General features: G+C 39.2%; 1 protein-coding gene across 2 annotated transcripts in view; it reads left to right on the top strand.

Annotated features, from left to right (window-relative positions):
• The window catches only part of KIF24 (kinesin family member 24), an 84526-nt gene that overhangs the window by 18825 nt on the left and 51261 nt on the right, over positions 1 to 14440 (top strand). For both annotated transcript variants that reach the window (XM_036081395.2, XM_036081397.2), the window contains exon 2: positions 12971 to 13619. In XM_036081395.2, the coding sequence (XP_035937288.2) occupies positions 12997 to 13619 (623 nt within the window). In that variant the 5' untranslated portion in view covers positions 12971 to 12996. The remainder of the gene's footprint in view (positions 1 to 12970; positions 13620 to 14440) is intronic.

Raw genomic sequence — 14440 nt, 5'->3', positions numbered from 1 at the left:
AGTACTTTACAGTTTTCAAATTAGTTTTACATAAATTTCTTACTGCATCCTTTGAGAGGGGAAATTAAACTCAGAGAAACTGACTTTGCCCAAGTTTACACAGCTAGATGACTGAGAGTTAATCTGATTCCAAGTTCAGTTTCAGGCAATTTAAATGGATAAAGTTACATTTTTTAGGTAGATGAATGGAGAGTTTGAGAGAGCATGTGAAATAGTTGGATCTTATCCACATCCTGGAATGTGAATAAACTTCCTTAATTGTGTATAAAGTTGCATATATTCCTTCCAGTTGATTTTCTCTAACACCAGGATAAGAAAGTTTGAATTTCTGCCAATTGGATTTCTTCCAAGAGTAATTTCTGATTGTTAACGCGACAGCTGAGACCTAGCAGATTCTGGGTGTCACAAAAGAGAACTCTGCATACTTGTGGCATTGAATGTGAGTGGGCCCTATGTATAAAAATCTGCCCATCAGAGCGCCTGGGCGGCTCAGTCGGTTGAGCATCCAACTCTTGATTTTGGCTCAGGTCATGATCTCAGGGTCCTCAGGGTCATGGGATCAAGCCCTTGTGTCAGGCTCCTCACTCAGCGGGAAGTTTGCTGGAGATTCTCTCCCTTTCCCTCTGCCTCTTCCCCCACCCCCCACCCCTGCTCGCATGCGCTCTCTTCTCTCTCAAATAAATAAATATTAACACCCCCACACACACACACACACACACAAAACCCTGCCCATCTGGCCCCATTTGGATTTCACTGATGTGCAGGGAATTTTCTTGGTGATGGCAGGTGGGAGGCATTCCCTGCTGCAGCATAGATGCAGGAGGCTCCTGGACCGCTGAGCAGCGTAGATAGTAGGTCTGTCGTGGCAGGGGGATGGCAATGTGGCTGTCTTTGCCCCTACTTGTGAAGGAGGCAGCTGGAATAGTGGAAGGAACATGGGACTGGCCATGAGAAGACTTAAGTTCCAATCTTAGAACTTACTTGAGAGCTATGTTACTTTGGGCCACTCATTGATTCATCCAGTTTTTCTCTTTCTAAGGAAGATGAGGGAGTGAGATGTGTATCACAGATAAATCTCAAAATCATTATGTTAAATGAAAGAAGCCAGATACAAAAGAGACTATATTGTATAATCCCATTTATATAAAATTCTAGAAAATGCAAACTAATAAATAATGACAGAAAGCAGATCAGTGGTTGCCCAGGGCCAGGGGCAGAGAAAAGAATAGAATGCAAAGAGGCATGAGGAATCTTTTGAAAGTTATGAAAATGTTCTACATTCTAATTGTGGTGGTCGTTTCACAGGTATATACAACTGTCAAAATTCATGGAATTGTACACTACTGTGTACACACACCCCAAAAAGGGGATTCCAACTTTTAATAAGGGCTTAATAAGAAAAAACACTGAATAGATTTGGATTATTTACCATGGGTATAGGAGGGGAAAAAGCGCAGATATGTACTTGTGTATTTGTATAAATATGTATTTATTTACCCACTTTGCTCTGTAGTTAATGTAGTAGGGATGCTCAAACACTAAACAAAATCAACAGCCGTCAGCCTTGATCTCTAACTCTTCCCTTTTTTTTTTTTTTTTTTTAAGATTTTATTTATTTATTTGACAGAGAGAGACACAGTGAGAGAGGAAACACAAGCAGGGGGAGTGGGAGAGGGAGAAGCAGGCTTCCCGCTGAGCAGGGAGCCTTATGCGGAGCTTAATCCAGGACACTGGGATCATGACCTGAGCCGAAGGCAGACACTTAATGACTGAGCCACCCAGGCGCCCCTCTAACTCTTCCTTTATCCATTTGTCATGTTTATCTGAAATGTTACGAACTAGTAGCGGTAGAGGACATTTGAGGTCAAATTTCTTAAAATATTTGAAATACTTAATTTACTAAAAATTTTGATCTAATACCATTTATTTGTCTGATAGTTTTGCTTCTTAGTGGATATTGTATCCTATCACCTTTATGTTGTAGAAGTCTATTTACATCATTTTATCACAGTGTGACAAAGGTGTCAGTGGTAAATTTTTAACTCCCAATATATGAGGAGCACAAGAAACAAAATGGAAATGATTTGACAATACCCTCTCCCCCAATTCTCATCCTGTATTCTATTAATGGTTAAAAATACTCAAAATCCTTCTTAATAAATACTTCCAGAAGCCAAAACTAATTGATTGGAGTTGACACTGAAGTTGAAAATTGACCTAGAGAGAATATCCAGTAACTCAAATATGAAGTAAGTAGTGACCATTCTGGATTAGTTGTGGCTGTATAGAGCTATTCCTGATCTCCTCCTTTCCCTAATGCTCAGGCCCTCTGTGCTTAAGACTTGCTGGGAATGCATAATCTTTAGCTGGATGTGGGACAGTGGCAGCTACTTCTAAGACAGAGGAGTGTTTCTTGGCGGAAAGCTCATTTTAGGTTTTGGTCAGGAAATATAAAAGATGAAGCTGTCAAAGACTAAGCTAATTGAAACACGTAGAATATATATTTTAAAAACAGCAAAACAAAACAAAACAAAACAAAACCTTGAGTTAATAGTGAATTTTTAAAAAGCACCCTACTCCCCCCAAAAAAAGCAAAATCCAAATCCTAAAGGAACTCATTAGATACCACTCCTGCATTCATGTACAAACTCTACTTTGGATAATCAAGTAGCTCTAGTTGTTGACAAAAAGTTTTTCTTTACAGGAAAATTCCACCAATAATGATATATTCAGAAAATCACCATTTTGCAGCCCTTCATGAAATAATTGAGGCAGGTAGCAGTCATCACTGGATGAAACCGTTGGATTAATGGCTGATGAGAGAACTTTACAATGAAGGAATCAGGCTGCAATTCTAGCAGACATTTGCATATATTCTGATGTGAGGGTGATGTATTTTATTTTTTTTAAAGAAAAAAAAAATTTTTTTTTTCTTTTTAAGATTTTATTTATTTATTTGACAGAGAGAGAGACAGCGAGAGAGGGAACACAAGCAGGGGGAGTGGGAGAGGGAGAAGTAGGCTTCCTGCCGAGCAGGGAGCCCGATGCGGGGCTCGATCCCAGGACCCTGGGATCATGACCTGAGCTGAAAGCAGACGCCTAACGACTGAGCCACCCAGGCGCCCCCCAAAAAATTTTTTTTTAAGATTTTATTTATTTGACAGAGACACAGCGAGAGAGGGAACACAAACAGGGGGAGTGGGAGAGGGAGAAGCAGGCTTCCCACGGAGCAGGGAGCTCTATGCGGGGCTTAATCCAGGACACTGGGTTCATGACCTGAGCTGAAGGCAGACCCTTAATGACCGAGCCACCCAGGCGCCCCTAGGGTGATGTATTTTAAAGATTTTATTTATTTATTTGACAGAGAGAGACACAGTGAGAGAGGGAACACAGCAGGGGGAATGGGAGAGGGAGAAGCAAGCTTTCCACTGAGCAGGGAGCCTGATGCGGGGCTCGATCACAGGACCCTGGGATCACGACCTGAGCCGAAGGCAGACACGTAACGACTGAGCCACCCAGGCGCCCAGGTGATGTATTTTAAAGCACATGGTAGCACCTGTGAAGTATTTTTGCCTGAAATGTGGAAATGTGGAACTTGATTCTAATATAGGGTTGCAAGATTAGGCCAAAACAAAACAGGACACTAGTTAAAATTGAATTTTAAATGAACAATGTTTTGTTTTGTTTTAGTATGTCTCATACTTGGAACACACTTGGTTTATGCAACAAAATCAAGGAATAGAAAGGAAAAAAAGGAAGGATGGGGTACTGCTGTGTAAGATAAAAGACTTAAGAGACATAACCAAATGTGTGGAACTTGTTCAGATTCTGAGTTAAACAATATTTTTGTAAAAAGATATTTTCAAAATATTTGTTTAGGGGTGCCTGGGTGGCTGAGTCGTTTGAGCATTGGGCTTTTGATTTCAGCTTAGGTCATGATCTCTGGGGTGTGAGATCGAGCCGTGCCTCAAGCTTGGTGCTCAGTTGGCTTTCTCTCCCTCTGTTCTTCCTCTTGCTCACGTCCTCTCTCTCTCAAATAAATAAAATCTTAAAAAAAAAAAAAAAATATATATATATATATATATACACACACACACATATATATATATTTGGGGGAGTGCCTGGGTGACTCAGTTGGTTAAGCATCTGACTCGATTTTGGCTCTGGTCATGATCTTGGGGTCATGGGATTGAGCCCCCCATCTGGCTCCTGGCTCCGTGCTCAGCGGGGAGTCTGCTTGTGATTCTCTCTCCCCATCTCCTTCTGTCCCTCCACCCCCCCACCCCCATCGCTTGCGTGTGTACACGTGTGTGTGTGTGTGCGCGCGTGCGCGATCTCTCTCTCAAACCTTTAAAAATATATATATGTTTAGGGGTGCCTGGCTGGCTCAGTTGGTAGAACACACAACTCTTGATCTCAGGGTTGTGAGTTCAAGCCCCATATTGGGTGTAGAGGTTACTTAAAAATAAAATCTTTAAATACATACATGCATACATAAATGTTTAAAGATAAATATTTTATTGTTGGAAAACCAGACAGCGACATGCAAATGCACAAAAATTAATTCAAAATGGATTAAGGACTGAATGTAAGAGCTCAAACAATAAAACTTCTAGAAGAAAATATAGGTGGTAAGCTCTTTGACGTCAGTTCTGGCAATGATTTTTTGGATTTGACACCAAAAGCAAAGGTAACAAAAGCAAAAATAAACAAGTAGGACTACATCAAACTAAGAAGCTTCTGTACAGCAAAGGAAACCATCAATAAAATGAAAAGGCAGCCTACTGAATGGGAGAAAATATTTGCAAATCATATATCTGATAAAGGGTTAATATCCAGAATATATAAAGAGGGATGCCTGGGGGACTCTGTTAAGCGTCTGTCTTTGGCTCAGGTCATGATCCCAGCGTCCTGGGATCAAGTCCCACATCGGGCTCCTTGCTCAGTGGGGAGCCTGCTTCTCCCTCTGCCTGCCACTCCCCCTGCTTGAACTGTCTCTCTCTCTGACAAATAAATAAACTCTTTATATATTCTGGATATATTTTTTAAAGAACTCCTACAACTTGATAGCAAAATAAACAATCTGGAAAAAAAAGTGGGCGGAGGATCTGAACATTTTTCCAAAGACATACAGATGCCCAACAGGTACATGAAAAGATGTTTAATATCACTCATCATTAGAAAAATGCAAATCAAAACCACACTGAGCTGTAACACCTATTAGAATGGCTATTATCAAAAAGACAAGATATAACTAATTCTGGCTAGGATATGGAGAAACAAGAGCCCTGTGCACTACTGGTGGGAATGTTAATTGGTACAGCCACTGTGGAGATTCCTCAAAAAAATAAAAATAGGCACCTGGGTGGCTCAGTTGGTTGAGTGGTCTGCTCAGGGTCCTGGGATAGAGCCCCATGTAGGGCTCCATGCTCAGCAGGGGAGTCTGCTTGAGGATTCTCTCTCTCAAATCTTAAAAAAAAATAAAAATAGAACTACTGTATGATCCAGCAATTCCATTTCTGGGGACTTATTCAAAGAAAACACTAACTCAAAAAGATACACGCAGGCGCACCTGGGTGGCTCAGTCGTTAAGCATTTGCCTTTGGCTCAGGTCATGATCCCAGAGTCCTGGGATCGAGCCCCGCATCAGGCTTCCTGCTCAGCAGGAAGCCTGCTTCTCCCTCTCCCACTCCCCTTGCTTGTGTTCCCTCTCTTACTGTATCTCTCTCTGTCAAATGAATAAAATCTTAAAAAAAAAAAAAAAAGGTATATGCAGCATTATTTACAATGGCCAAGATATGAAAACAACCTAAATGTCCATCAGGGAGTGAATGGATAAAGAAGTAGTGTATATGTATAAGTGTGTGTGTGGATGGACCTTGAGGGGATTATGCTAAGTGAAGTAAATCAGACAAATACTGTATGATCTTCTATATGGAATCTAAAAGAAACCACAAAAACCAACCTCATAGATAGAGACCAGATTGGTGGTTGCCAGAGGTAGGGGTTGTGGGGGTGGATGAAATGGGTAAAAGGAGTCAAAAAGTACAAACTTCCAGTTAAAAGTTATAGGGTATAATGTACAGCATGGCAACTATAGTTAATAATACTGTGTTGCATATTTGAAAGTTTCTAAGAGAGTCGGTCTTAAAAGTTCTCATCATAAGAAATTTGGTAACTGTATGGTGACAGATGTTAAGTAGACTTCTAATCATTTTGCAGTATGTTGAATCATTGTATTGTACACCTGAAAAAGTGTGTCAATTATACCTTGATAAAAATATATATATATATACACACATATATTTAAAGATAAATATTTTTAAAAGATATTTTTGAGATAATTGGGGAAATTAGATTATGGACTGAATATAAGATACCATGAATTATTTTTAATTAGGTATAATAATTGCATTATAGTTACATTTAAAATATAGTAATATATATATAACATTTAAAATACATTTAAAATAGTGTCCACTTAAAAATGAATTTAGAGGTAAAATGACATATCTGGGATTTACTTTAAGATATTTCAGCAAAGGAAAGAGGATAGAGAAAGAAAGTATGGCAAATTTGATAATTTAAGAATCTAGGGATGGTTAATATGGAAGTTTATGGTACAATTCTATTTACTTTTGTGATGTTTGAGAATTTTTTTTAAAGATTTACAAGCTGGGGAGTAGTAGAGAGAGAGAGGGAGAAGCAGGTTCCCTTCTGAGCAGGGAGCCCGATGTGGGGCTCGATTCTAGGACCCTGGGATCATGACCTGAGCCAGAGGCAGACACTTACCTGACTGAGCCACCCAGGTGCCCCAATGTTTGAAATTTTTTATATTTTAAAATGCTGTGCTTGCCATTTGCCAAGCAGTTAGTGGGTGCTTTACAGAATCTATCTGCTATACAATCAGTACATGTATCTAGTACTTTAACATATCCAAGTCAATACCTGTAGAAATTATTCTAGTTTTAAACTTGAAGAGGCCCAGAGCCATTGAATAATTTAACCATGTATCACTTCTGAGTCTTGGTAGAGCCTGACTGGATCCTGGATTTTTTTGACTCCTAACCCAGTTATCTTCTGCTATGTTAGTTACTACTAAACAAACTCTTTGGTAGTCTACCGACATGTTTAAAATAATAATCTTGGGGCGCCTGGGTGGCTCACTTGGTTGTCTGACTCTTGGTTTCTGCTTAGGTCATGATCTGGGGGTGGTGAGATTGAGCCCCATGTAGGGCTCCCTCACTCAGCAGGGTGTCTGCTTAGGATTCTCTCTTCCACTTTCCTCTGCCCCTCCCCCTACCCATGTGTACTCTTTTTCTTTCTAAAATAAATCTTTTTTAAAAAAATAAAAATAGGGGTGCCTGGGTGGCTCAGTTGGTTAAATGTCTGCCTTGGGCTCAGGTCATGATCTCAGGGTCCTGGGATCGAGCCCCGCGTTGGGCTCCCTGCTCAGCAGAGAGTCTGATCCTCCTTCTGTCCCTCCCCCTGCTCGTGCTTTCTCATGCTCTCTCTTTCTCTCAAATAAATAAATAAATAAAATCTTTAAAAATAAAAATAAAATGGAATTCTGGTTTAGCCAGATTCAATAAAATAGTTTATGTAAAGGACTTACACATAGTTCTTGACATAAAATATAAAAATAAATTTGTTTAATCAGATCATCAAAGTAGTATGACTGTGCACTAAGTGCTGAAATAATGTTATTAGCCTTGTTACATAAAATGTTTTTTTGAGCTATATGAAGTGTTCAAGGTGACATTGGTAGAGATACTGTGTTGTTATCAGGCTCTTCTAGGTTGTAAGGACGCTGAGGTTGTCCCCAGTACTTTGGGTGGTGGGACTTGTAGAGAATTAGGACACAGAGAAAATGGCTCCATAGCCACATAAGCAAGCTTCATGCAATGTTGTAATCACGTAGGTGCCTCGGTTAAAAAGTAGAAATGGTAGAACTTTTGTTCTTTACCCTAAGCAGATTGTGTTCATTCAGCAAATACTTGTTACATACCTTTCTAGCTCAAATGCTAGACTGAGCAGATCATATTACTTTTCTCTTGAAGAATTCACACTATAGTATAAGGCAGAGCCACCTTACATCATCTCTAGAACAAGGCTGGCAATAAATAAATATATATGAGTCTGTAATAAGTGCCCCTATCAGTTTTAAAATCGAAACACTATAGAAATTTGGAGAGAGAAATCACATTTCCCTGGGGTAATTCATCTATTCAGCAAACATTATTTATAATTGTATGAATTGTTTTTAATGGCTATAACAAACAGAATATGAAAATGCTTATGTTAAATAAAGTAGGTTGCAATATGGTTATGAGTACAATGTTATATACAATGTAAAAAAAATGCATTAAAAAAATAAAAAGCTAGAGGGAAAAACACCAAAATAGGAACAAGTAGTTGTATCAGGTCAATTTGAGAAGGCTGGGAAGGAGGAAGGTAGATGGATTTAGAAATATATATGTATTTTTTTCTTTTTTTCTTTTTTTAAGATTTTATTTATTTGACAGAGATATAGCGAGAGCAGGAGCACAAGCAGGGGGAGTGGGAGAGGGAAAAGCAGGCTTCCTGCTGAGCAGGGAGCATGATGCGGGGCTTGATCCCAGGACCCTGGGATCATGGCCTGAGCCGAAGGCAGATGCTTAACGACTGAGCCACCCAGGCACCCCTAGGAATATATTTTTAAAATAAATTATATAGTCACATAGTTTCATAAGTTAAAAAACAGCTGTTCTAGGTCCTGCTCTGGGTGATGGGAGACAGCAGTGAAATAGAAATAGCAATAGGAAAGGTAATAGCTACTGGCATTTATTGGTATATAATAATCTCCTTCCCACACTTGCCCTCTCAACTAGTTCCCCTCCCCCTAGAGGCCAATACTCTGACTTTCTTGTGCATCCTATCAGAGATACTTTATGCCTGATAAGCAGATATATAGATCTATCATAGATAGTTATCTCTTTCTGTTTAATAACTGGTACCTTTACAAACCTTTACAAACATACAAACTGTTCTGTACCTTGCTTTAGTCACTTTTCAATATATTGAAGAGCTTACTTTTTCTTCAATAATACATTGAGAGTTTACTTATTCTCTGTAATTGCTTCATAGTATCCCATTTAATGGGTTACTATTATTTATTTAACCAGTCCCTAAACATTCTTTTTTTTTTTAAGATTTTATTGTTTCCTAGCACAGGAGAGGGAGAGGGAGAAGCAGACTCCCCTCTGAGCAGAGAGCCCAATGCGGGGCTTGATCGTAGGACCCTGAGATCATGACCTGAGCTGAAGGCAGCTGCTTAACTTAGTATCTTTATATTTTTAAATTCCTAGGGTGATTCTGCCCCAGAAGGAGGAGGAGGTTGGACCTTTGTAAAATGGAATGTGATACCAAAAAAGCATATCTAATTTTAGAACAAAAGAGCAGCTCTTTCTACCCATGGGTCCTGTCCCTGTGCTTTAATAAAAACACCTTTTTGCACTGAAAAAAGAAAATGCAAAAAATAAAAGAATGTAGGCTAACTATAGAGCTCAGAAAGGCAGCATGCTGCGGTTTATGTAGAAGTATGCCCGGGGGGCTTTAATCTGCATATCCAGATTACTGCTGGCTCCAGCATCTTCCCCTCTCAGGATAGTATGGGATAGCCAAGCGTTGCAAGATGAACACATTAGTCTTTCAGATACTGATTAAGGAATGCAGTAGAGGTCATGGTAATCAGAGTTTGGTATGTCACCAAGGGAATGGGTGTGTGAAATATAGGAAGACTGCATAGCACTTAACCTGTTGTTGCTCTGGGTTAGGCTGAGTCACAGAGGAAATGTAACTGCTTGGGAGTAACTTAAAACATACCAAAACACTGAAGGCTTATTCTGTTCTAGCTTCTGTGCTAGGTGAAGGTAAGTAATAAAAAAATAAATCACAGTATGGGGCACCTGGGTGGCTAAGCATCTGCCTTCAGCTCAGGTCATGATCTCAGGATTCTGGGAGCGAGTGCCACATCGGGCTCCCTGCTCAGAGGGAGACTGCTTCTCTCTCTCCCTCTGCCTGCCGCTCCCCCTGCTTGTGGTCTCTCTCTGTCAAATAAATAAATAAATTCTTAAAAAAAAAAAAGAAAAGAAATCATCGTAGTAATAACTACCAACACTTATTGGGCACTGAGTATATACCAGGTGTTATGCTGAGAGTTTTACAAGTATTCTCTCATTGAATCCTAATCCTAGGCACTGTGGGGACTGTTACATTCCCATTTAACAGTTGAGAAAAATGAGTTTCATAGATGTTGAGTAAGTAACTTGCCAAAGATTGCACATGTATCTACTTCATAGGGTTGCTTGAAGTTTAACAAATAGTACTTAGAACAGTGACTGCTACATAATAAATGCTCAATAATATTAGTTGCTATTATTATTACTACTGAAGTACAGAGGAAATACCAGTAATCCTTTGCCTAGGGCATACCTCACAGAAGAAAACTATAAGTAGAGTTTTTCTTGGGAAAGACAGATATTCCAGGTAGAAGAAACAGTAGTAAAGGGGTTGGTGGCCTGATTCAGCTACTGTTTAGGGTGCTTGGTGGTAAATGGTAGAAGAGGATGCAAAATGAAAGAAGGCTTCATGGCGGGTGGGGCAGAGAGCTATTGAGCTATTTTGAAAGGATGGGCTTAACTCATTTTAGGAGACGGGGTTGGGAACATTTCTGGCAAAGGTACAACACCTCAAATGGCATAGAAGCAGTGTTGCAGTTATCTACTGCTGTGAAGTAAACTACCCCAAAATTAAGTGGTTTAAAACAATTATTATTTTATTTGCCCACAGTTCTGTGAGTCACATGTTTGGGCTAGGCCTAGCTAGGTAATTCTGGTCTCACTGGGGGTCGCTCTTGTGGCTGCAATCATTTGATGGTGCCACTGGGGCCAAATAGTCTAAGATGGCGTATCTGACGTGGCTGGCTTCGATGATGGCTGTTGGTTGGGCTTCTTCACGTGGCAGCAAAAGAATTGCAAGAGAACAGCAGAAGCTGCAAGGGTTCTTGAGGCCTAGGCATGGAAGTCACACAGTGTCACTCCACCACATTCTGTCAGGCAAAACAGTCACAAAGCCAGCCTAGATGCAATGGGAGGAAAAGGACACTGCCTCTTGATGTGAAAGGACATGCAAAGAATTTGTGGCCCTCCCCCACGCCCCCAAATCTTCCACAAATGGAAAAGGGCAGAATGAGTTTAGGATGTTTAGGCTCCTTTTCCTTACTCTAAGCATTACCTCCGAAGTTAATTATACAAGGTACTTTAATCACCTTTATTATCTGACCCTGAACTCTGTTTCTCCTAGAATGAAGACAAAATATAAATTAAAATGAAAAACAGAAAAGCTTGGGGCGCCTGGGTGGCTCAGTCGTGAAGCGTCTGCCTTCGGCTCAGGTCATGATCCCAGGGTCCTGGGATCGAGCCCCACATTGAGCTCCCTGCTCGGTAGGAAACTTGCTTCTCCCTCTCCCACTCCCCCTGCTTGTGTTCCCTCTCTCACTGTGTCTCCCTCTGTCAAATAAATACATAAAATCTTAAAAAAAAAACAACCAGAAAAGCTTTACCAAGAATTAACTGAATTTTGAAAACTGAATTATAAAATAGTTTCTAGAAAGAAAATGTAGTTTTTAATATTTTCATGAACTTGAACTTGATTAACAGTGGTGTGGAGAATTTCTCAGGGTTCCTGACTTTATAATAGACCAGGATTATGTGTTATTAATATATCATTTATTAGTATTTGATTAAATACCTTGGTGTTAAAATTTTTTAAGCATTTCAATGTTCGACCATATAAAATCTTTTTTATTTTTTTAAAGATTTTGTTTTAGAGAGGGGAGAGTACAAGTTGGGGAGGGGCAGAGTGGGGGAGAGAGAGAATCTCAAGCAGATCCCCCGCCAAGCGTGGAGCCCAATGTGGGGCTCACAACCCTGGAATCATGATCTGAGCTGAAATCAAGAGTTGGACGCTTAACTGATTGAGCCACCGAGGCACCTCTAAAATCTTTTTTTTTTTAAAGTTTATTTATTTATCTATCTATCTATATCTATCTATATCTATCTATCTATCTATCTATCTATCTATCTATCTATCTATCTATCTATCTATCTATCTATCTCTACACCCAGTGTTGGGCTTGAGTGTACGACCCTGAGATCAAGTTACATATACTTCTGACTGCGCCAGTCAGGTCCTCCAGCAACCATGTAAAATCTTGACCATAGTATTACTTTCCTAGGTTATTTATTTATTTATCCCAGTTAAATTATTTTATATTCTGTACAACATCTACAACCACCTACCTTCACCTGCCTTTTAGAATGATCTGAGATCCTGAATTAGATTCTGAATTAATGATGTTTTTACTTCTTTATTCAATTAACTTTTATCAGTACTCAGCAGATACAAATGTGATTTCCTCTGAGTTATATCAGTTCTCTGGTTTGCTATTTAATTCTGCTTTCCATTCTGAAAGAGTTCTTAGCCTTTGTTCATTAATCATAGGAAACAGTTGTGCAACATGCCTTGACATTAACTTGAACATCTAAAATTAGTCCTGCTACAATCAGTGGTTGGGAACAAGGTTTCAGTAGTTGGTGGCATGTGTTAAGTAGATATTGCAAGCTTGGAAGGAACTCCCTAGAAATAAGTAAGTGACTTGCATTGTGTGTGTATGTGCATGTACCTGTGTATATATGCAACTGAAGTTCCATTTGTATTAAGCAGATGAATAAATTACATCTGTTACTACAAATGCATCATAAGCATCTACACTTATGCACTGTGCTGTTTAATTATTTCAGAAGAAAAATATATTTAAAAACTTGGTATGCTAGAATGGATTTTTCTGTATGTTTGTTTTGTGATTTTCATTTTTTAAAAGGAATATATATACTATATTTCAAGTAAATGCCTTTTTTTTCCTTTTCAGAATTTATAGAAACTTATTCACAAAAAATGACATCCTGGTTGTATGAATGTCTTTGTGAAGCTGAACTTGCACAGTATTATCCTCATTTTACTGCCCTTGGCCTTCAAAAAATAGATGAATTAGCCAAGGTTACAATGAAGGACTACTCCAGATTGGGAGTACATGACATGAACGACCGCAAACGTCTCTTCCAACTTATCAAAATCATTAAAATTATGCAGGAAGAAGATAAAGCAGTCAGTAGCCCAGAGCATCCTCTTCAGACAAACAGCCTGTGCAGTAAACCTCAGGAATCCAGATCTGGTCCTCGCAGGCAACTGCATTTTGATTCTCCTGCTGACAACAAGGACAGAATTACCGACAACAATGGGTTTGAGATGTGCAGTTTATCAGATTTTTCTGCTAATGACCAGAAGTCTAGTTACCTAAAAGTGCTGGAGCACATGCTGCCGGATGATCCCCAATCCCCTACAAAAACAAGAATTCTGAGTGCTGCAGCTGCTGGTTCCTATGTGCAAACAGAAACTAACACTTCACTCTTTTCATCAAATCACTTTTCTCCACTACTGGGGGATTATGATATTCCCATTATTCAAAGAGTCTCTCATGTTTCAGGGTATAACTATGGAATCCCTCAATCTTGTATCAGGTAATTATTTTTATCTTTTTTGGGGTGTAGGGGAGAGGGTAGCATCAGGCAAGGGCAAGCCTCTCCATGACTGAGAGCAACTAGTACTTATTTACAGAAAATTATAGTGAACAGCTTCTGCGACAATAATAGAAGTACCTTGATGGGGGAAAGTCCGTGAGGAATTGGGACTTTCCAGATGGGAGAAAGATGATATTGTTCGTGTATGTCAAACAGCTGTTACTTGCCAGGATCTGCTATTATTCCGCTAGCAGACCTATTTCTATTATTTATTATAGTGTAACATGATACATCTAATGCATCCTTGAAGGTAAAACAGTTAACTGGCCTTCTGCAATGGAAAAAGTGTGTGTGTGTGTGTGTGTGTGTGTTCCACAGGATTTTTTTAAGGCTATCAAATTCACTTCAACCAGGAGACATAAAGCTTAGTTAAAAACAAAGAGCATGTAGCTGAATTAAGTAGGTCTTTCATGCAATTAGCTAACCTGCACACTCTGGAATATGGTCCTGATTTTGAGTGCTTTCTTCAGTTCTAGCCCTGCAAGAACATATGATTTTGGTGACTGCAAAAGAGTAAGACACTTTTGATATAGTTTAGACTTTGATAGGGTGACAATAAGTTATTTTCACCTAGTGCTTTAACATAAATGTTGAAATAAGGTCCCTAATACCAGCATTGGTATAATAGAGAACATGTTCTTTTAAAAATAACATATATTTGTTGTTTGGTTATTTTAAAAGTTACACATGGTGAATTATGGAAAAACAAAACACATTCTTTTTTTTTTTTTTTTTTTTTTTTTTACAGATTTTATTTATTT

This window comes from Halichoerus grypus, chromosome 14 (assembly GCF_964656455.1).
Source record: "Halichoerus grypus chromosome 14, mHalGry1.hap1.1, whole genome shotgun sequence".
Lineage (NCBI taxonomy): Eukaryota > Metazoa > Chordata > Mammalia > Carnivora > Phocidae > Halichoerus > Halichoerus grypus.
This window is presented reverse-complemented; position numbering and strand designations above follow the sequence as displayed.